Below are 21272 nucleotides of genomic sequence, written 5' to 3' on the forward strand. Positions count from 1 at the left end.
TGGCTGTGTGCCTCCTATTCCACAATTGAAAAATCAGGTCACAAAGGTCTGAGGCCTCTCCCTTGGGTGCCCAGGTGCCAGGTGCTGTCTGAGCCTGCAGCTGTGCCAAGGCTTTAGGAGACCCATCTACCAAGACACCTCCTGATGGGCAGGACTGGCTTTCTTGGTGCCTGCATTCTTCAGAGGAGTGAGTAGTCCTTCCAGCTGCCATTGGCTCTGCTGGATTTATGTATGAGAAGCCAGGTCAGGGCACTGAGTCATGGCTAAGCCCCAACACAGTGGGAACCAGGAGACAGCTGGAATAAGCAGTCCAGGGTCTCCCAACACAAGTTCCTGAGCTGATTCCTCAGAGCAGCAGCTCCTCAAAACGCCGGAACATGCTCATCCTGGGGCTGGTGCTACTGTCCAGCTTCTCTGTGGGAGTCTTCGTCTGGGCTGTGCTTCAGCACTTCCTCACCGCCGATGTCCCCTCCGCTTTGCAACATCCCACCAAGTTCCGGTTTCTGCACTGCATTTTCCTGTACGTGCTCACTTTGGTGAGTTTGCTCTCAGCCTCTGTCACGGGCTGGGGTCCCTTCCTCTCTCCCTGTACCTTACCCCTCCTTTCCTCACCAGACTCCCCCGAGGCAGCCTTTGCTGCACTGTCTTTTGCGTCTGTGGTTCCACTTCCCTCCCTCTTCCCTTCCCTTCCTCACTCCCACCCCCACTTTTCCTCCTTCAAACATCAAATACTTTTGAATGCCAATCACTGGGCTGCTTTCTGAGGATTCTAAAAGGATTTCAGACCCGGTCCCTTCCTTCAATGGGCTTTCAGCCTGACAGGGAATGAACTGGCTTCACCCACAGCATCTTTGACCCTTGGCGCACTTACTTGCCTGTAGGTCTTCTCCCCTGCATAGACTGTAGGCACCTTGAAGGCAGGGACTGCCTTATCCACCTTCGCAAGCCCGGCCCCAAGCACAGACCTGCCACCCAGAAGGTGCTTTCTATTTGCTGATCAAGACATAAGGGAACTCACCCAGCCTGTCGGAGTGGCCGTGCTGGCCTGGCTCTGAGTAGGGACCGGCATTGTGGAGAGGCCAGCATATGCCCAGACCTGCAGCAGATTGGGAAACAAAGGTTTGGCATGTGGCAGGAGGCAGGCAACTGGATTTAATCCCAATATCTTAAGGCGGGGTGATAGCAGCCAAACAGTTCACGCCACTTACCTGGGGGGGGGGAGGGGCAACCGTGGAAAAAGGAGGATAGAGACCTCAGCAAGAAGCCCAGGCTGCAGCCAGCCTGCCAGTGTGTGCATCCCAGCTCTGGCCATGCGATCTCGGGCCATGTACTGAACCTCTCTCTGTGTCTGTTTCCTTACCTGTGAAAGGGAAACAATAGTGTCCATCTCATCAGGTTGGTGAAAGAATGAGATGACGTGATTAGGGCTCAATAGGTTTGGTAAAGAAGTAAAATACGTTTCTGTGCTGCTGGAATGTTCCACTGTGGATACGGATGACTCTCAGAGATAGAACAAGTCTAGTTTATAATTACAGAAATGCTGCTAGCTCAAGGAGACAGGCCGAGGGTGCAAAACTCTCATGTCTCTTATTTATCAGGGCCATGCTCCTCACCGGAGGTCAGCCTGCCTCAAACCAGCGGCCGCTTTCTCATGGGACTAAGGCTAGTCTGAGACCCAGAAAAGGCCAGACCTTTCTAACCTTCAGTGTTTTCTCCTCGAGAGTAGCTCACAGGCCCAAGTGCCTGCTGATGACCGCTGCGCTGGGGCGCTCGCAGGAGGCTCGGAGCCGGACCTTACAAGTAACACAGCCAGCTATTTTCCCAGCAAGATGGGCTTATTCAGGAAGAGCAGAGGAATTGCAATTGGGGACAGCAAGTTATGGCAAACCACAGACAAGTCCAGCGATCAGAGGAGGGAAACCCTTCTTTATCGAGAAGTGGGGGGAGTGGGAGGGCTGCTTTGAATTAAAGTCCATTGGAGGAAAGCTGGAGGCCAGAGTTGGAATCGCTTCTCATTGGCTGAGTTGTGGTATCTTCTTATTGGCTGAGCTTGTTGCTAGGCCAGGAGAAGTTCTTCCTGCCTCCTGTCAGGCTTCTTCTTGGGAAGTTGAGCTACGTCTTCCCATTGGTCTGCAATTGAGAAAGAGCTGTACCTCCCGAGGGCTCCCCCTGCTGGCGTCCCACTCCATCTTCCCAGAGGTTTCCCTGTCCAGTTTCACAGATACGGAGACACTTGGGAGGTCCCATCCTGGTCCCTTCAGCACTGGCTGGGTGCCCCCAGGACACACTGCCCATCCCGGGGTGCTGCTGATGAAGATGATGATGTCCAAGTGGTTACGGTTCACTCGGTTCTGGAAGACAAACAGATACAGGAGGGATAAGAAATTTGAAGAGGAGGAGGAAAAACCTAAAAAGATTTTATGACCCAGAAATCAGGTGCCTTCTTTTGGTGTCAGACAACCCTTGGTCTGAACCCCAAGTTTCCCATTTGTTAGCTTTGTGGCCTCCATTGTCTTTGAGCCTCCATTTTTTTCCTGTGATAAATGAGGATAGCAAGAGATACTTTTTATAGGGTTGATGAGAAGATTAAATGGGAAATGCAGCCCTGGGTCCACATGAACAAGGCAGATGAAAGACTGCAAAAACATCCTAGCAATTATCGGTGACAGGTGTCATCTACAGTCCAGATGGGTCCTGACCTCTCCTAATGTTTCCCTTTCTTTCTCTTACCTCCAACAGGCAGAAATATTTGAGAAGCTGGGAATTTGCTCCATGCTCAGATTCCTCCAGTTATTGGAAGGCAGTGTGAGAATAAAGAAGGATGCTAGACTGATGGTAACGGACCTGTATTTTGGGACCATACCTGTGAGGCTGTTCCAGCCCAAAGCAGCATCCTCTGGCCCCCGGCGAGGCATCCTCTTCTTCCCCGGAGGAAGCGGGTTTGTGGGGAGCCTGGGTAAGGACTTCATCTACGTGCACAAATTTGCCCACCCTTCCATGAGAACCTTTTTGTAGTGACTCAAAGGAATCAATGGTTGGAGATTTTTATAGGGAGCCCAGACGAAAGGCTTTGGGCTCATGTCAGCAGATGGTGTGCAAATCTACATAGGAGATGGTAATTTTCTGTACTGTAATAGTCTTGGTCAAGGTGAGGCTAGTGCTGTGTCTCAATAGGGCTTTCATGGATGGTCCTGGAGGGTTGATTCCTCTCTTCCCTCACCACTCACAGGCAGCACTGGCTGGTCCTAGCTGCTCCCCACCCACACTACCTCCCAAACCCATGCATTTCTCCCGGGCTTTGAACCCCACCATGATCCAAGACCCCATCTTCTCTTGCCTACCCCCTTGACACTTCTGCTTCTCCTGTCGCCCCTCATTCCATTCTCCACCCGGCAGCCAGAAAGACCTTTAAAAAAATACAAGCCAGAGCTTGTCGGTCCTGTGCTAAACCTTTCTTGTGGCTCTCCAGTGCCCTTCGATGGAACCAAGCCATTGAACCCTGATAGCTTGGAAGCCCCTGCCCACCTTTCCGACCTGGTTCCCTGGGTCTCCCTCCTCCCAAAGCAGTTCCCTGCGCTGCAGCCACACCACGCACATGACTGCGTTCCAGACACTCCCGGCTCCTCCCCACTCTGAATCCTCTGCACTTGCTGTCCGGGGCACCTCAAAAGCTGTCTCGCCCCTCCTGACTTTGCATCGCTGGTGGGCCCTTGTTTGTTCTTCTAGTCTGACCTCCAATGCCCCTCCCCGGAGAGGCCTCCCTGAACATCTTACCTAAGGAACCGTCCCTTAGAGTTCTATGCCCCTGTCTCCATCCCTGACCTCATCCCTTTACATTTTCTTCATGGCACTTGTCACCATCTGAATTTGCCTTGTTCCTTCGTGTGTTTTCTTATGGTCTGTCTTCCCCAACTAAAAATGGAAACTCCACGAGGGCCAGGAAGACTTGTGTTTTATTTTCTGCCTCATCCCCAGTGCCTTGCCTGTGCTTTTCCATTTTCGAATGACTCTATGAGTGCATGAATCCGGATGGGTGGATAATTGGCTGAAAGGATGTGTTCAGGAATGAACACACAAGTGGATGGACAGATGGTTGGACGCGTTGCCCGCCCGGCCCTGGAATTGGGGTGTACCGCCACCTGGTGGTGGAAATAACCACAGCCTCATTTGCTGCCACAATGCTCTCCTTTTTCAGAAGTTAGCAATGGTGATCTCCCACCTGAGGGCCCCAAGATCGTTCTTCCCTTTCAGAGGCCCCCAGGAGGAGCACCCCGTTAGTTGGCTAGGACTGTTAGCCTTCCTCTTTGGGCCATGGTATTATTTACAAAAGTAAAGCCAGGACTCATTCAGCAAATATTCCCTGAGTGTCTACCTTGTGCCAGACCTTCTTCCAGGTACAGAGCACTGAGCGGAGAACAAGGAGGGTCTTCATGGAGCCTACTCAAATGAGGAGGAGGCTGGGCAGTGAAAGAGCAAACAAACAAGTAGGGTAATTTCACAGAGTGAGAGCCTGAGGGGGTGGAATAGGTAGAGAAGGATTCAGATGCATCCTTAGTTTTTCAAGAACAAGCCTCTCCAAAAAGGTGGAATTTGAGCCCAGGCCCAACCAACGGATGAGGAGGAACCAGTCCTATAGAGGCTGGGAAACAGCATTCGAAGCCTCTGGGGGTGGGGGAGGCAAAGGGGGTGCCGGGGGCTCCATCTTGAAAGGGGCACCAAGAAACATAGTCTAATATTTTTATGCATTATTTTTGAAAACTCGATAATAATGCAAAAAAAATCTATGATGGACAAAATATCAAGGTTTATCTAATGGCAGGATCGACAGGGCGGGGGAATTGGACAAAGGCAAAGTAGGCTCTTGTCTACTTGAGATTTTCATACGAGGGTGTTCATCAACTTGTGGTATTTACTTGGGGATTCCTTCAAGTAGTATTTATCTTGGTTGCTGAGTGTCCGGGGCCCATGGCAAGTGCCTCCCTTGCCTCCGCGGGGTCCCAGCCCTGTTAAGTCTAAGCCGAAGGGAGCGCAAACGTGGAGCTCGGGAACAGGAGCTTGAAGGAAAGAATGAATGTCCCGGGGGGGGGGGGGCAGAGCAGGGAAGCAGGGAGATGGCGTGCGAAGGGCCAGCAGCGGCTTCCACCCTCTCTGTGCTTTGAACCCCCCTCCCCGGGGATGCTTTAGAGTCGTCCCCACACCCAGGTCCTGCCCAGGCCGCTGTCTGGTTCAGGGGTGGGGCCGAGGCATCAGCATTTTTAAAAAGCTCCCAGACGATGCTGATTGGCAAGCAGGGCTGAGGCTGCCGTAGGAGCTGCCCACTCCCCACTCCGTTTGGACCCCTCCTCCATCACCTCCCTCAATGAAGTCAATGAAGCCTGCACCCCCCCCGCCACCCGTCACTTCTCCAGGTCATATCAGTCATTCCCAACCTCCCCGGATGCTGGCATTGTCTGGCGTGACCTGGGAAGTCCTGCTGCCCGTGCCCCCCCCCCCCAGAGACACTGGTTCAGTTGGTTTGGGGGCTCCTTCTGGGCATCGGGACTTGCAAAAACTCCCTGGTACTTCCACGCACAGCCAGGGTTGACAACCACTGAATTACAGATTTGTTTGGTACAAATGCTGTGTCTGGCACTGTGCCAGGATGGCCAAATACTGTTGAGAAGGGTCTTGTCCTCTGACAACCTCAGAGGTACCACTCAGCTAATAGAAATGGCCCATCCAACCCTTGCTTATTTCTTAATAATATATGTCTGTATGCATGCGTATGTAATTACCATTAATATTCTAGGGCAGGCATGCCTCCCTTCCCCGGTCTTGGTTTTGTAGGTTTCCAATCACCAAGCCTTTCTTGGTCCTCAGCCTCCCCCCTCACTTTTGTAAAAAGGAACGTTGTTGCTGGTGAGCCCCGAGATGCAGCCAAGCCCCGACGGCATTTTGGTTGCGCCCAGGCAGAGCCGGCCAGAGTCACTGCGGAGGAGGCAAGAACAGGAACAGGAGACTGTCACACCCAAAGCTGGTGCTGCTGGCGGTCTGGCCCTGGAGGCCAGGGGAGGAGGGCAGGCAGCAGGGCTGGGCCCTGGGGGGGGGGGGGAGTGCGGCGACATCCCTAGAGACCACTCAGGGTGACTGCTGCTGTGACCGGCTCTACTCTTGCAGACTCCTACCACAACCTGTGCAGTTTTTTGGTCCTGGAGACGGACTCCGTGCTGCTGTCGGTGGGGTGAGTTGCTGGAGAAAGTCAGTGGGTGTTGCATAGGTGGGGGAAGGCAGGAATGAGCACATGGCTGGTTTGGAGAAGAGAGAGAGAGGCCCTGAGCCCCAGGAGGCACTCTTGCACATGCACATAAGGACCCGGGCACTGCACTGTTCAAAAGGACAAAAACCCAGAAACGACCCAAAGGCCCATCAGCGCGGAGTGCGTGAATAAACTGTGGCAAGAAACAAGTGTGGGTGAGGATGTGGAGAAAAAAGAATGCTTCCGCGCTGTTGGTGGGAATGCATATTTGTGGAAGACAGCGGGGAAGTTCCTCCAAAAATTAAAAATAGATCTAACCCATGGTCTAGTAATCGTGTTCCTGGGTCTTTACCCAAGAAACAGGGAAACTCTCATTTGAAAGGATACATGTGCCCTGTGTTCATTGCAGTGTGAGTTACAAGAGCCAAATTATGGAAGCAGCCCAAGTGTCCATCAATAGAGGAGTGGATGAAGATGTGGTAGATATACAACGGAATATTATTCAGCCATAAAAAGGAATGAAATCTTTTTTTTATTTTCTATTTTTTTAACTAGTGATTCATCACTTACATATAATACCCAGTGCTCTTCACAAGAAGTGCCCTCCTTAACGCCCGTCCCCCACCTAGCCCGTCCCCCACCCACCTCCCTCCAGCAACCCTGTTTCTTCTCTATCACTGAGTCTCTTACGGTTTGCCTACCTCTCTCTAAAAAGAATGAAATCTTGCCGTTTGCAACAACATGGATGGAGCTAGAGAGTAATGCTAAACGATATAAGCCAGTCAGAGAAAGATAAATACCATATGATTTCAATCATACATGGAATTTCAGAAGCAAAACAAATGAACAAAGGAAAAAAAGACAGACCAAAAAACAGACTCTTTTTTCCTTTTTAAAAAAAGTTATTATTTATTTATTTATTATGTTTTAAAAAGATTTTATTTATTTGACAGAGAGAGACAGCGAGAGAGGGAACACAAGCAGGGGGAGTGGGAGAGGAAGAAGCAGGCTTCCCGCTGAGCAGGGAGCCCAATGCGGAACTTGATCCCAGGACCCTGGGATCATGACCTGAGCCGAAGGCAGACGCTTAACGGCTAAGCCACCCAGGTGCCCCTAAAAAAGTTATTATTTAAATTCCAATTAGTTAACATATGGCATAATATTAGTTTCAGGTGTACAATATAGTGATTCAACACTTCCATACATCACCCAGTGCTCATCACGACCTTAGTCCCCATCCCCTATTTCCCCCATACCCCCACCCACCTCCCCTCTGGTGACCATCAGCTTGTTCTCTGTAATGAAGAGTCTGTTTCTTGGTTTGCCTCTCTCTTTTCTTCCCCTCTGCTCCTTTGTTTGGTTTCTTGAATTCTACGTAGGGGTGCCTCTGTGTGACTTACAGCAACTCACCAAGCCTCTCTGGTCTTCTTGATGAGATCGAGGAAGGCAGCATCTTTCTGGTACTCGACATACTTCCTGACTGGCTCAGCATTGTGTCTGAAATCCCACTGAGAGAGTTTCTGTCAGACTCTCCATCTGAGAAGGCCTTCGTGGTAATGAGAATACTCCTTGAACACGTAAAAGTGTTAACGAACACCTGCATGAATACCTTGCAGGAAATTGCTTACGATATTGTTATTCTGGAGAGTTGAAAAGACCCAGGGGGTGCCGGAGTGGCTCAATGTTAAGTGCCCGACTCTTGATTTTGGCTCAGGTCATGATCTTAGGGTTGTGAGATCGAACCCCATGTCAGGCTCCATGCTGAGTGTGGAACCTGCTTAAGATTCTCTCTCCTTCTTCATCTACCTCTCCCATCATTGCTCTCATGCTCTCTCTTTCTCTCTCTCAAAAAAAAAAAAGGGAAGGAAGGAAGGAAAGAAGGAAGAAAAGAAGAAAGAAAGAAAGAAAGAAAGAAAGAAAGAAAGAGGAAAGAAAGAAAGAAAGAAAGAAAGAAAGAAAGAAAGAAAGAAAAAAAGAAAGAAAGACAGACAAGACATAGGGTGTGGACCAGACTGAGCACATGAGCAACTTACAGGTATAAAACACAGTCGTGTTAACTGTAATCACCATGTTGTAGGTTATTTTTTTAAAGATTTTATTTATTTATTTGACAGAGAGAGCAAGAGACCACAAGCAGGGGGCACAGTAGAGGCAGAGGGAGAAGCAGGCTGTCTGCTGAGCAGGGAGCCCGATGCGGGACTCGATCCCAGGACCCTGGGATCATGACCTGAGCAAAGGCAGATGCTTCACCGACTGAGCCCCCCAGGCGCCCCGCCAGGTCGTAGGTTAGATCCTCAGGACTTGTTATTCTTATAACTGGAAGTTTGTACTTTTGATCAACATCTCCCTCCCCTCCCCCTGCCCCAGCCCCTGTTAACCACCATTCTGAGTTGTGTCTTTTGAGAGTCCACAGATAAGTGAGATCATACGGTATTTGTCTTTCTCTGCTGGACTCACTTCACTTAATGTAATGTCCTCAAGGTCCATCCATGTTGCCCCAAATGGCAGGATTTCCTCCCTTCTCGTGGCTGAATAATATTTTACTATAATTTACACATCTAGAAGTTCATTTTCAAGTCCTTTCTTTTTGTCCTTGAATTCCCATGAAGAGGCACACTTTGGGGGCTTACTCAGAGCAGCCCTCAGTGTCTGTTCCCTGCCTGCCTACCTTTCCTACACCTTCACCCTCATGGCTCCTCCCAACCTGCTCCCTCCTTCCTCAAACCCCCAAGAGAAGGCAGCTCCTTAAGTCACTGGGTAAGAACAAACCTTGGCCATTAGACTTTTGATAAAAAAAAAAAATTCTTCCTGAAAGAAACTTCTCCTTTATTTGGAGAAGCCCTTTCTCTCCAGACAGCCAGCGGGACAGACAGTAACTTCCTTCGCCTTTCCTGGCATTCCTGGTTGTCCTGTTTCTACTTCAAACAGCTTTCGAGTTGCATAATCTTGGTGTAGGGTCTGCATTTCTGGGCAGCAGACAGAGCCTAGGGCCGGAGTCAGGAATCCCTGCCTGGAAGACCAAGGAGAGGCTCTTCACGTCCTCATCTGCAAAAAAAAAGGGGGGGATAAAAATCCTTACCTCACAGGACCATTCTGGGGACTTAGTCAGAGACAGGATTGCAAGGAGGAGTCGAGGACACAGTTAAATCGTTCCCAAACAGCTGGCCACACTGCTATGCTTTTGTTCCCTGCTTGCTCCTCAGGTACCGCAAGCTTCCCGATCACCATTATCCCAGCATTTTCCAAGACTGCCTGAACGCCTCCATTCACTTCCTGAAGTCCCTGAAAACCTTCGGGGTGGACCCCGCCCGGGTTGTGATCTGTGGAGACAGCATTGGGGGAGGGTATGTGGCCTGTGTCACCCAGGCCCTGGTGGGCAGATCAGATCTTCCCCAGATCAGGGCCCAGGTCCTGATTTACGCAGTGACTCAGCTCATCAATTTCCAGTTACCTTCCTACTGGCAGAACCGAAACGTCCCGTTCCTCTCCCAGGAGTTCATGATGATGTGTATGTTCAAATATATGGTTATCGACGTTCACTGGTGGGATGCCATCTTGAACGGGGCTTTCATACCCCCGGAAGTCTGGAAGAAGTACCGGAAGTGGCTTAGCCCTGACAACATACCCAGGAGATTCAGGAAAGCAGGCTACCAACCTCTGTTTCCCGGCCCTTTTAATGAGGCCGCCTACCTGGAAAACAAACACCTTTTGGATGTAGCCAATGCCCCTCTGCTAAGGGATGATGAGACCATCGCGCAGCTTCCTGCAGCCTTCCTGGTGAGCTGTGAGCACGACATCCTCCGCGATGACACCTTGCTCTATATGAAGCGCTTGGAGGACCAGGGGGTCCCTGTGACGTGGTATCACGTGGAAGATGGCTTTCATGGGTCCTTGATGTTTTTTGATAAGAAGCTTTTCTTTTTCCCATGCTCCCTGAAAATTATAAACTCCGTCATCAGTTATATAAAGAGCATATAGTAACCCTGGGGTGCTGCGTCCTTTGGTGAATTCTATTTTGCTGATTAAGAAGACGCTAAGTCAATGCTCGGCCCATGCGAGAAGGATAAGGGAGCTTAGAACAGTCTTGCTTAGTATCTAAAAAAATCCAAAATATGGGGCACCTGGGTGGCGCAGTCATTCAGCGTCTGCCTTTGGCTCAGGGCGTGAGCCTGGCGTTATGGGATCGAGCCCCACGTCGGGCTCCTCCGCTGGGAGCCTGCTTCTTCCTCTCCCACTCCCCCTGCTTGTGTTCCCTCTCTCGCTGGCTGTCTCTCTCTCTGTCAAATAAATAAATAAAATCTTAAAAAAAAAAAAAAAAAAAAGAAAATCCAAAATGTCTCTCTTTCTTTCTGGCACCAACAACGGTTAACCCTGGATCTAGCAACACTTGCCAACTTTCTCATTCAGGTGAAACAGATCTCAAAGGGAGGGGGGAAAATCTTTAAAAATTTCTCACAGCCTTAACACACAATGTCTGAACAGAGTAAATGCCAACAATTGGTCATACTGTCCCCGGTGAATCTATACTCAGGAGGCGAAGCACGGCTTGGAGCCATATTGCCTGTTGGAGGAGGGGCTCCTACTTGTCCTTGGGGTCAGAGGTCACCAGCCAAATTCCCACAGACTGGTTCCAGATCAGTCTCCAGCTGGAGAAATGCTGTTGCAGTAGAACTCTTGCCTCAAGTCAGCTACCCATCGGCTGGACGAAAGGCAGATTTTAGGGGAGGTGATTGGAAAAGGAGATGGGGAAGAGGGAAGAGGGAGGCCATGTGGGAGAGTGTGGGCTCTGGGGGGCTGGGTGGATGTTGTTTGGGCTCAAGTCTTTAATCTGAATTCCAAAATCAGATCCCGGCCTACCAAGAGGCAGGCTCTCAGGGCCAAGGCTGTCTTGGGAGCCTCTGGATGCCATCTGGCATATGCAAACTGCATTCTTGAAGCCGGACACCTTACTATACACTCTTTCTTTGGTGAGCTTATGTATCATTCCCACTTTTACAAAGAACCTTGCCCTAGAGGTGCTGGCCAGCTTGGTTGGTAGAGTGTGTGACTCTTGATCTCCAGGTTGTGAGTTCGAGCCCCATGTTGGGTATAGAGATTATTTTTTAAAAATAAAATATTAAAAAAAAAGAACGTTGTCCTTGCTTAGCCCATACCACTTTCTCTGCTCACAGGGAAAGGGAAGAGAGTCTTGATACCGCATGCCAGCACTGTCCGCATAAGTTTTTACATGGGCCCATGTTTGCTAGATACATCAGTAATAACACTGAGCCTCACCACTGTCTATACCCACCCAAGTGCTGGAGTTGGAGGTTTTCCCTTTTCTTCCACCATAACCTCTTTTGGTACCAAGGACCTCACCTATGATCAATGGAGGAGGGAGTCTTACAGGTGTCTTGGATCATAGAGGAAGGGAGGGAAAACTGAATGTGAAGAAATCAGAGAGGGAGACAAACCATGAGAAACTCTTGACTCTGGGAAACAAGCTGAGGGTTGCTGGAGGGGAGGGAGGTAGGTGGGGGGACGGAATAACTGGGTGATGGGCATTAAGGAGGGCACGTGATGTAATGAGTACTGGATGTTATACGCAAATGATGAATCATTGAGCATTATATCAGAAACTAATGATGTACTGTATGTTGGCTAGTTGACTTAAAAAAAAAAAGGAAATATACAGCCTGGGGCCCCTTGCAGACCTACTGAATCAGAATCTGCATGTTTAACCAGATTCCCAGGTGATTCATGTGCCCATGACAGTTTGAGCCAAATCACCCTGGGGGAAAGAGAAAGACACTGAAGCCAGCCAGACCTGGGTGAATTCTGACCCTGCAGATTCACGGTCCAACTTTGAGCAAGTTTTTTATCTGCTACCAGCTTTGGTTTTCTTATCTCTAAAAGGGGAAAATAACACTTTTCTCAGATCAGTCTTTTTTATTGTGGTAAAAGACACACAACATGAAACGTCACCGTTTTAAATTGTGCAATTCAGCAGCATTCAGTGTATTTGCAACATTGGGTAACGATCACTACTGTTTAGTTCCAGAACATTTTCATCACCACCCAAAGGATACCCTGTACCTTAAGGCACATTTCCATTCTGTTCCCCCTCCAGTCATTGGTAACTGCTAATTTTCTTTCTGTCTCTAGGAACTTGCCCTCTCTGGTTATTTCATACGAATGGAAGCATCCAATACATAGCCTTGTATTCTGGCTTTTTTCAACTTGGTCTTTTTGAAAAAAAAAATGTTACTGAAAGAGAATAAATCTAGAAAAAAGTGCACAAATTATAAATATACAGCTCGATGAGTTTTCACACCAACTACATTCAGGTAACCATTACCCAGACCAAAAAACAGCATTTCGGTGTCCCAGAAGCCTCTCCCCTGCCCTTGTCCTGTCACCATGACATAGACTGGATTCATTTTTCCTGCTTTTGAACTTCATAAAATGGAATCGTAACTGTTCTCTCTCATGTCTGGCTCCTGTTGCTCAGCACTGGTGGGATTCATCTACGTTGTTGCACGTCCTCGTAGCTTGTTCACCGTATTTGCGCTCTAGTTCCCCATCGTGTGAACAGATGGTCATGTATTCATCCCTCCTCTTGATGGGATGGATCGTTTCCAGTTTTCATCTATCATGAATGGTGCCGCCATAACCATTTCTGTCCATGTCTTTTAGCACACATGTTCAACTTCTGTTGGCTCCATTCCTCGGAGTAGAACCGCTGGCTCAGAGGGTACGCATGTGCTCAGAATTAGTGGACGCTTCCCAACAGTCTTTCAGAGCAGTTGTGCCGAGTTATCAGTGGTGTATAATACGGATGCTCCGTATTGCCACCCACACTTCTTGATATCCAGTTGTACTTGAGCACATTAGAAGCGGACCATTGAAGAGCTCTCATCTGTTCTGGATTTATACGGCTATTCTGCGATATGAAATAGCACAGACAGCCCAGTAATCGTGTTTCCCAATATGACTTTGCTTTATTGCCTTTTAAACCCAGAATCGACTATTAGGATCTGAACCTGTCAAGCTACTAACCAGCTTGTGGCTACATGGGGAGGGGAGTGTATCTACCTGGTATCTAGTGGGAAAACCTCCTTCCTCTGAGCACATGAAATCAAATAGTCCCTCATCTTTGGGAAACACCAAAAGTTTATTTTGCAGTTCAAGTATTTTCAACAGAACTATCTATTGTACCTTCAAACAGAGGCTCATTGGCTAGCAGTCAAGGAGTCATGAGCTTGACTGGGGAAAGAAATATTGTTATTTTCATGAACCTCTCATTGAAATTTAGTTTTCTTTTTTTTTTGTTGTTTTGTTTTGTTTTTTGTTTTTTTCTGGCAGAAATGTGGACCACAAGCCACAGTAATATTGCTTGTACAGGGGTCTTAATCACCAATAGAAATCACAAATATTTTCATGTATTTCCATTGTGGCAAATACTACAAAACATCTTGTATGTTCATCGTTATTTTGAAATGTGGCATTCCTAGATCTGCCACTAGATCGTGCTATTTACTGTTTTTTTTTAAGCACTTATATTTCTATATCAGAAATTGAAAAACCATCTCAACAACTCCATTTTACTATAATTAATTTTCTTGGTAAAACTTGGTCTGTTTTGCAGTTAATTAAAAACATTGTTTTTACCCCAAAAAAAGTACTAAAAATATTCTGAAAAGAGGTCTGCAGCACAAAAAGATGAAGAATCCCCGCTTTCAACTGACAATCAGCCACCAGCCATGAGTGATCAGGAAGGAGAGGAACATTCCAAAGGGTTCTAAGTGTGTCTGCAGGGTCACTTCGCCGGTCTGCCATTCTGTCTAACATTGAGCCCATCGTGACCTTAAAACGGATTATTAACAAAGCTATTGTGAAGATTCGGCCAGGATTACTTACTTCAGAGTCTGGAAAGTTGACTCAGCCTTTAGCAGCTCAAAGCTTGTTCACCTGTCCTTGAGGCAGGAGGGGCTCCTGAAACAGACGAGGCCCGTTCTTTTCCCAGGGGGCTTCCTCAGCCAGGAAGGCTCTCCCCAGATCGCTGCTTGGGGAGCGCGCACCCTGAACACTTATGAAGGAATGAATGCACTTCCTGACGCTGCAAACAAGAATTACACATAGAGACGCATTTCTCCAAGTCCGGCGCCATGTTGGTGCCACGTGGAGCGGAAGTCGGCGCTGCGGGCGTCGGGTCCGAGTTCAAGTTCACGTGCAGTCCGCTGTCTGGGGCGGGGGCCCTTCCACCTGGCTCCCTGCACCAACGTGCCTGAGTGGGGCCCCTTAGATCTGCCTGCATCGGAGAAAGAGACCCCAAGGGTCAGGCGGCCTGATACGGCTTTTGCAGCCTCCGTGTGCAGCCGGCCCTCCTGCCCCTGCAGACCCTCAGGTCGGCCTCCCCCCAACGGTGTCCTTCAAAACCCTTGGCCAGGGACTCAGTTCGGCTCCAGGGACTTCCACCTGAGAGTTTCAGCCCAGGAATGTGATTTCAGGAAACAACGTTCAGCTCATTTCCCCTTCAAATGTGCACCACCTCCCCGTCCCCCCAGCCCCTCCACCCTCACTGCTTTCCCCTCTACCCTTTGCAGCTCACATGGGTTTTCCTAAGGGATTAGTAGCCCTTCCACGACGTGAGAGGTGGGGAAACTGACAAAGCCATCCTCGGTGTCCATTTTTGGAGCAAGTTCTGAAGGCAGAAACTGTACTAAGCAAGATGATTCTTGTCATTTTTTCAGACCTTCCCCTTTTATTCACTTGGAAGCTGGAAAACAAAGCTAGAGATTCCCGACGGGTCTTTTCACAGAGGATTTGTGACCCCGTACAGCGAGAGCATGTGCAGTGAAGGCAAAGTGAAATGGACGCAGCAGCGGGCACGGGTCGGAAGTTGGAAGAAGAGGAGAAAAACATGTCCCCTAGAAGGGCCAACAACGTGTCACACTCGAGGCAGGTAATTGTTTTTTATTAAGATATAATGGACATACATGGGGCGCCTGGGTGGCACAGCGGTTAAGCGTCTGCCTTCGGCTCAGGGCGTGATCCTGGCGTTATGGGATCGAGCCCCACATCAGGCTCCTCCGCTGGGAGCCTGCTTCTTCCTCTCCCACTCCCCCTGCTTGTGTTCCCTCTCTCGCTGGCTGTCTCTCTGTCAAATAAATAAATAAAAAATCTTTAAAAAAAAAGATATAATGGACATACAAACATTGCATTAGATTTAGGTGTACGACATAATGATTTGGCGTACGTATGCATAGATACCGCAAAATGATCACCCCAAAAAGTTTAGTCAATACCCGTCACCACACATAGTTCTATTTCCTTTTCTTGTGACGAGAATCTAGCAACTAGTCTCTTAGCAACTTTCAATGTGCGGTGTTGTTCACCAGAGTCCTCGTGGCATGTGACATCCCTCAGAGTTCATCCCTTACTTATCTTGTAACTGGAAGTTTGGGTCCCTTTTGACGCCTTCACCCATTTTGCCTGCCCCGCATTCCCCACTTCTGGCAAACACCAAGCAAATAATTCTTAGAGAAATTCTTGAGTAAGGAGAGAAGTCTACTAAGTCTTTTTAGATGGTGTCCTGAAAAGAAGAGTTTTAAGTGGGAGTTCTATCGGTGACAGTAACTGGTAGACCAAAAAGTTTTTGCAGACACATTGATTGCATTTGCAAAAGCAAATCTCACATGCTTATTTCTCAAAGCCAAGGGGGGCTTGTAGGGGTCTGCTGCCCCTTCAGGACTCCCCCCAGAGACGCTAATATCCGAATCCCCAGCACCTGCAAGTATATTACCTTCTGTGGCAAAAGGGACTTGGCTCGTGTGATTAAGGATTTTGAGGTGGGGAGATTATCCTGGATTATCCAAGTGGGCCCAATGTCATCCTAAGGGTCCATTTAAGAGGGAAACAGGAGAGGTCAGCATCAGCAAAGGAGGTGGGATGACAGAAGCAGAGGTCAGAGTGATGCCAGGAAGGGACCCTGGGCCAAGGAGCATAAGCACCTCTAGAAGCTGGGAAAGGGAAGGAGACGGGTAGGAGCCTCTAAGAGGAACTCAGCCTTGCCGACACCTTGACTTTAGACCTTCTGCCTCCAGAACCGTATGAGAATAAATTGGTATTGTTTTAAGCCCTAAATTGGTAATAATTTGTTACAGCAGCAGTGGGACACAAATACATTGTTCCTCCCTTCCTTCCTCCACCTGCTCTGCGCCCTGGGAAGCATAGAGCCCGCCAATAGTATCCTTTGCCCTTGGCTTTCTCAAAGGGTCTGGGCAGGGGAGCACCTCCACATGAGAGCCTAGGGAGGAAGAAGAGTGACAGAGGAGTCAGCTCTGTCCCTGTGGGATTGCCACGTGTAAGCTGTGAGCCTCAGCTCAGCTGACAGGGAGCCCTCTCCAGGCAGCCTTGTTCCGAGGGGAGGGAGAACGGAGCCTGATGTTACCAGCTGTGCTATCCTATGGGGGTCTTTGCAAGTTATCCTAATATGAGGGTCTAGTCCATTCAGGCTGCTGTAACAATATTATCACAGACTGGGGGACGTATAGACAAGAGAAATTTATCTCTCACGGTTCTGAAGGCTGGGAAGTCCAGATCAAGGTGCCGGCAGATTCTGTGTGAGAACGCACTTCCCAGTTCCTAGACGGCTGTCTTTTCTCTGTGTCCTTATATGGCAGCAGGGGCAAGGGAACTCTCTGAGGTCTCTTGTAAGGGCACTAATTCCATTCATGTGGACCACACCCTCATGACCTAATCACCTCCCAAAGGACCTCCCTCCAAATACCATCACACTGGGGATTGGATTCAACATATGAATTCCAGGTGGACACAAACCTTCAGTCTATAACATGCATATGCCATCTGTTTTCTGCTGGGACCCTGACTGATAATTACCTTTCTTTCTGATAAAGCCGATTCTCAGAGCATGTGGCTTAAGTATGTGGGCAAGTGTGCTGCGTGATATTAGGAACCCGGTCCCAGGCAGCACTAAACATACACACGTGTGTCTCTGGCGATCCCTGGCTAGAGACCAGAATGCCCCCTCCCAGCAGGCAGATGTCATAGCAAGCTGAGCATGTCTAAGTCCTTCTCTTAGGATCTCCATTCACAAAAGCCACTTTCCTCCCCTTGGAGGAGTGAGTGTAGAAGTAGAGGGAACACCGAGTATTATTCTTCTAGAGATCGCTTTACCCAGGGGAAAGGTGCACCCAAATACTTTCTAGCTTCTGTCTTTGGGCAAGTAGGATTCAAGGCAGGAAACATCAAGTCGTAAAAGAATACCATTCAATGTCGATAAAGGTGCTGTTATGGGTTGAATTATGTCCCTCTAAATTCATTTGCTGTGAGTTTTTAATTTTTTAGAACATTTAAAATTTTTAGGTAATCCTTACACCCAACATGGGGCTCAAACTCACAACCCTGAGATTAAGAGTCCCATGCTCTGCTGCTGAGCCAGCTGTGTGCCCCCTAAATTCCTATGCTGAACCTCACCCCCAGGACCTCAGAATGTGACCTTATTTAGAAATAAGGCCTTTGCAGAGATCATTGAAATGAGGTCATCAGAGTGGACCCCGATCCAAGACACCTAGAGTCCTTACCAAAAAGGAAAGCTCAGGCCACAGAGACATGAGTGGAGGGAAGACGATGTGGAGACAGCCATCCACAGGCCAAGGAGAGGGGCCCGGAACAGACCCTTCCCGCACAGCCCACAGAACAAACCAGCTCTGCAGATGCCTTGGACTTCCAGCCCCCAGAACTGGGAGACTATAAACTTCAGTTGGCTAAGCCCCCCAGCCTGGGGTCCTTGGTTAGGGCAGTCCCAGCAAACGGATACAGGCGACTTGCAACGTAAAGGGATAGTGCTGTGCCAAATAGCATCACAGCAAAACATACAAAGGAAAAGACTGCTGGCAGTTCCCTAATGTGTGCACAGGAGCACCGACACGGCAAGGGGACGTAACAGGGATACCTGACCTTGGGCTGGGACTCCTCGGCAGTCCGTGGTCGGTCTTCAAGGGGGTCTGAACATCACCATCACACTAGTGTTTATTCCATGGGCCAGATGCTGGCACTCGGCACCCTCCTTGCCGTTCTAATCTCTCTCCTGTGTCCGGGGCCAGATACAGGACAGTGGCATTTCCTAGGCTCTCTTGCCCACGGTGCTCCCGTTGGCCCAGGAGAATGGGTTCTGTGAGCTTTGGAAGGCAGCTAGGAGAGAAATCATTCTTCTCGGGCGGCCGCTGAACATGGGCTCATGAACCCCAGCAGACGGAAGGCTCCACGTTTTGCCCACGCTTCCAGGTGTCCTCTGGAGGGACAGTGGACGTTCCAGTTCCAGAGATCAGCCAGCAGCAGTGGTTTCCTGTGACACTGGCAGGTCCCTTTTCCCTGCAAGCCTGCCCTCCCTCGCTCTGGCTCCCTCCACCCTGCCAACAGTTTTCAAATTCCCTGTAGTAAATCTCCTCTTGCTTGGGGGACAAAAGGCTGCAAGGCCGAAAGATCCCGTGAATTCACCAAACTCCATTTCGTTTTCATCCTCTGCAGGTGGAAGGTTTGTTTGCCTTCCCCAGGGTCCCGTGCATTTAGGCGGAGCCATGTGAATGAGTTCTGGCCAATGGGGTGTATTTCCCGGGCTGGCCCAGGGGTTCCTCCACAAGCATAATGTTCGTCAGGCTCCTGGCAAGGGTCAGAGAATCGTGGAGGTCCTAGGGGCTGGCAGAGCAGCAGATGGAAAGAAACACGGATCCCATAATCACCAAGTGGAGTGGGTGTTCGCCACACATGCAGATGTCTGTGTTGGGAGGGGGAAATATGTCTTTCTTCCCGCAAAATCTGAGATACAGGGGTCATTTGTTAGAGCAGCTGGCATTACTTATCCTAATCTATCCAGGAAATAAAAAATGGTTCAGTGTTTATACGTACGCATTCCCTCATTCTCCCCGTGATTTTGCACGATTTCCAGGTGAAGTGTTTGTAAACCTCAATGGTAACAGACTCCAATCCCTCTCCTCGTAATCGGTCGATCTGTGTTTTCATTTTTTGGGTGAAATTCAGATATTTATATTTTGACAAAGAAATTCTTTATTTTCATTTTTTTAAAAAAAGATTTTATTTATTTATTTGACAGAGACAGCCAGCGAGAGAGGGAACACAAGCAGGGGGAGTGGGAGAGGAAGAAGCAGGCTCCTAGCGGAGGAGCCTGATGTGGGACTCCATCCCAGAACGCTGGGATCATGCCCTGAGCCCAAGGCAGACGCTTCACGACTGCGCCACCCAGGAGCCCCAAAATTCTTTATTTTCAAAATCATTGTTGTCTGGTTTCACGAACCGTAGAAAGCATTTTTTGAAGCATGACGTGAGAATGGATGAGAGATCTCACTGCATAAAAATGAGAAACATCAATGCAGAAAAGCAGCATTAACAAAGTTAAAAGGCAAATAGGAAAAAAATCCTTAAAATATTTTCAAAAATGTTTTATTGAAGTATAATTGACATACAGTGTCCTGTTAGCTCCAGGGGCATAACTCAGTGACTCAGCAATTCTACACATGACTCAGTGCTCGCCACGGTAAGTGTTGCCCCTATCTGTCCCAATGTGATCACTGCAAGTACCTTTTAAGTCAACGCAACAAGACAGACAAAAATAGCAAAATAGATAAAGGGTATCAACACACAAAATAAATGCGCGTGAGTCCGTAAAGGAAAAAACCCAAATAGCCACTGAAATATGAAACAATGTTCTACTTCATTGGGTTCAAAGAGATGCACCCTGAAACTACACGGAGAAGCGGTTATTGTCATCCCAATCTTACGGTCTTGGAAGCCGAGGCTCAGCGAGTGTAAGTTACTCGTTCGCGATGAGAATGCTGGCTTGGGCAGAGCCCGGCTCCAAATGCAAGTCTTACTAACGCAGGGTGTCCATCGTGGGCCCTCCTGACCTGCTGGACCAGATACCTTCTCATGTGGGGGCTGTGTGTGCGTTGCCGGGCTTTGAGCAACATCGCTGACCTACTCAGGAGATACCAGTCCCAGCCCCCACCCCCCGGGTTGTGACAACCACAGATGTCTCTGGACATTGCCAGATGTCTCCCGGAGGGTAGAATCGCCCTGTTGAGAACCACTGCTCTGGCACCACCGTGGGGGAAGGGGGAGAGAGGGCAGGCATGAACATTCTTACCATGGACGTGAGACTTTGTCATTAGGGATGATGTTGAACACTGACATCAGTCGCTGACCTAACCTGAAAAGGCAGGTAAGTTCCCTGTTTCCTGCTTTACGATGAGAAGGACGAAGCTTGTTTATTCGTTCCTTCATTCAGCAGCCATTTGCTGAGCACCTACGAAGTACCAGACCCTGATCTAGCCTCTGAGGATAAAGCAAGGAGCAAAACAAAAATTCCTGTGCTTACAGAGGTGACATGTCACAGACTATAAAGGAGTAAGTGAAGTGTGTGGTATTTTGGGTGATAATAAAGACCAGGAAGACAAAGTAAGTAAGTGGGGGTGGGGGGAAGGGCATAGGGATGCTGGTGGGGCTTATACTTTAAAATAAGGTGGCCAAGCACAGCCTCACTCAGAAGGTGACATTTGAACAGAGACCTGCAGTAGGGGAGGGGTTGAGCTCAGCCACTGTCTGGGGAAACAGGGTTGCACAGAGACTTGCAAGTGCAAATGCCCTGGGGCCTCCTTGGCAGACTAAGGAATAACAAGTGTGGCCAGAGTGGAATTGGGGGGGTGGTGGTGTCCCCAAGCACCGTTGGAGGGAATGGTGTTTCTGATGCCCATGGTGACATCTCCAGGGCTATTTCTAGTAGCAGTGCCCTAAAATATAAGCTGGAACTTCAGAGCCCTCACTTCTAGCTGACTCAGGCTGCGTGAGCCTCTTTCTCCACTGCATGGGCGCTGTCCTCAAACTGCCACCTCACCTGAGTCTGTGACTCACCTGGCGTGGCCAATGCTGTGGAGATGGGGAGGTGGGGAGGGCAGGGTGTGATGTATAAGTGGAGGAGTGTGGTTGGCTCCAAACCTTGTCCTAGTGGCCTGCACTGAGC

At 49.0% G+C, this 21272-nt stretch overlaps 1 protein-coding gene across 1 annotated transcript; it reads left to right on the forward strand.

Annotated features, from left to right (window-relative positions):
• Nucleotides 1-244: 244 nt before the first annotated feature.
• Nucleotides 245-10512, forward strand: AADACL4 (arylacetamide deacetylase like 4). Its single transcript, XM_026519806.4, has 4 exons — nt 245-536; nt 2740-2956; nt 6157-6220; nt 9439-10512. The coding sequence occupies exons 1-4, from the start codon at nt 378-380 to the stop codon at nt 10211-10213; spliced, it is 1215 nt and encodes a 404-aa protein (XP_026375591.2). The 5' UTR covers nt 245-377; the 3' UTR covers nt 10214-10512.
• Nucleotides 10513-21272: the final 10760 nt, after the last annotated feature.

This window comes from Ursus arctos, unplaced genomic scaffold (genome assembly GCF_023065955.2).
Source record: "Ursus arctos isolate Adak ecotype North America unplaced genomic scaffold, UrsArc2.0 scaffold_32, whole genome shotgun sequence".
Taxonomy (NCBI): Eukaryota; Metazoa; Chordata; class Mammalia; order Carnivora; family Ursidae; genus Ursus; species Ursus arctos.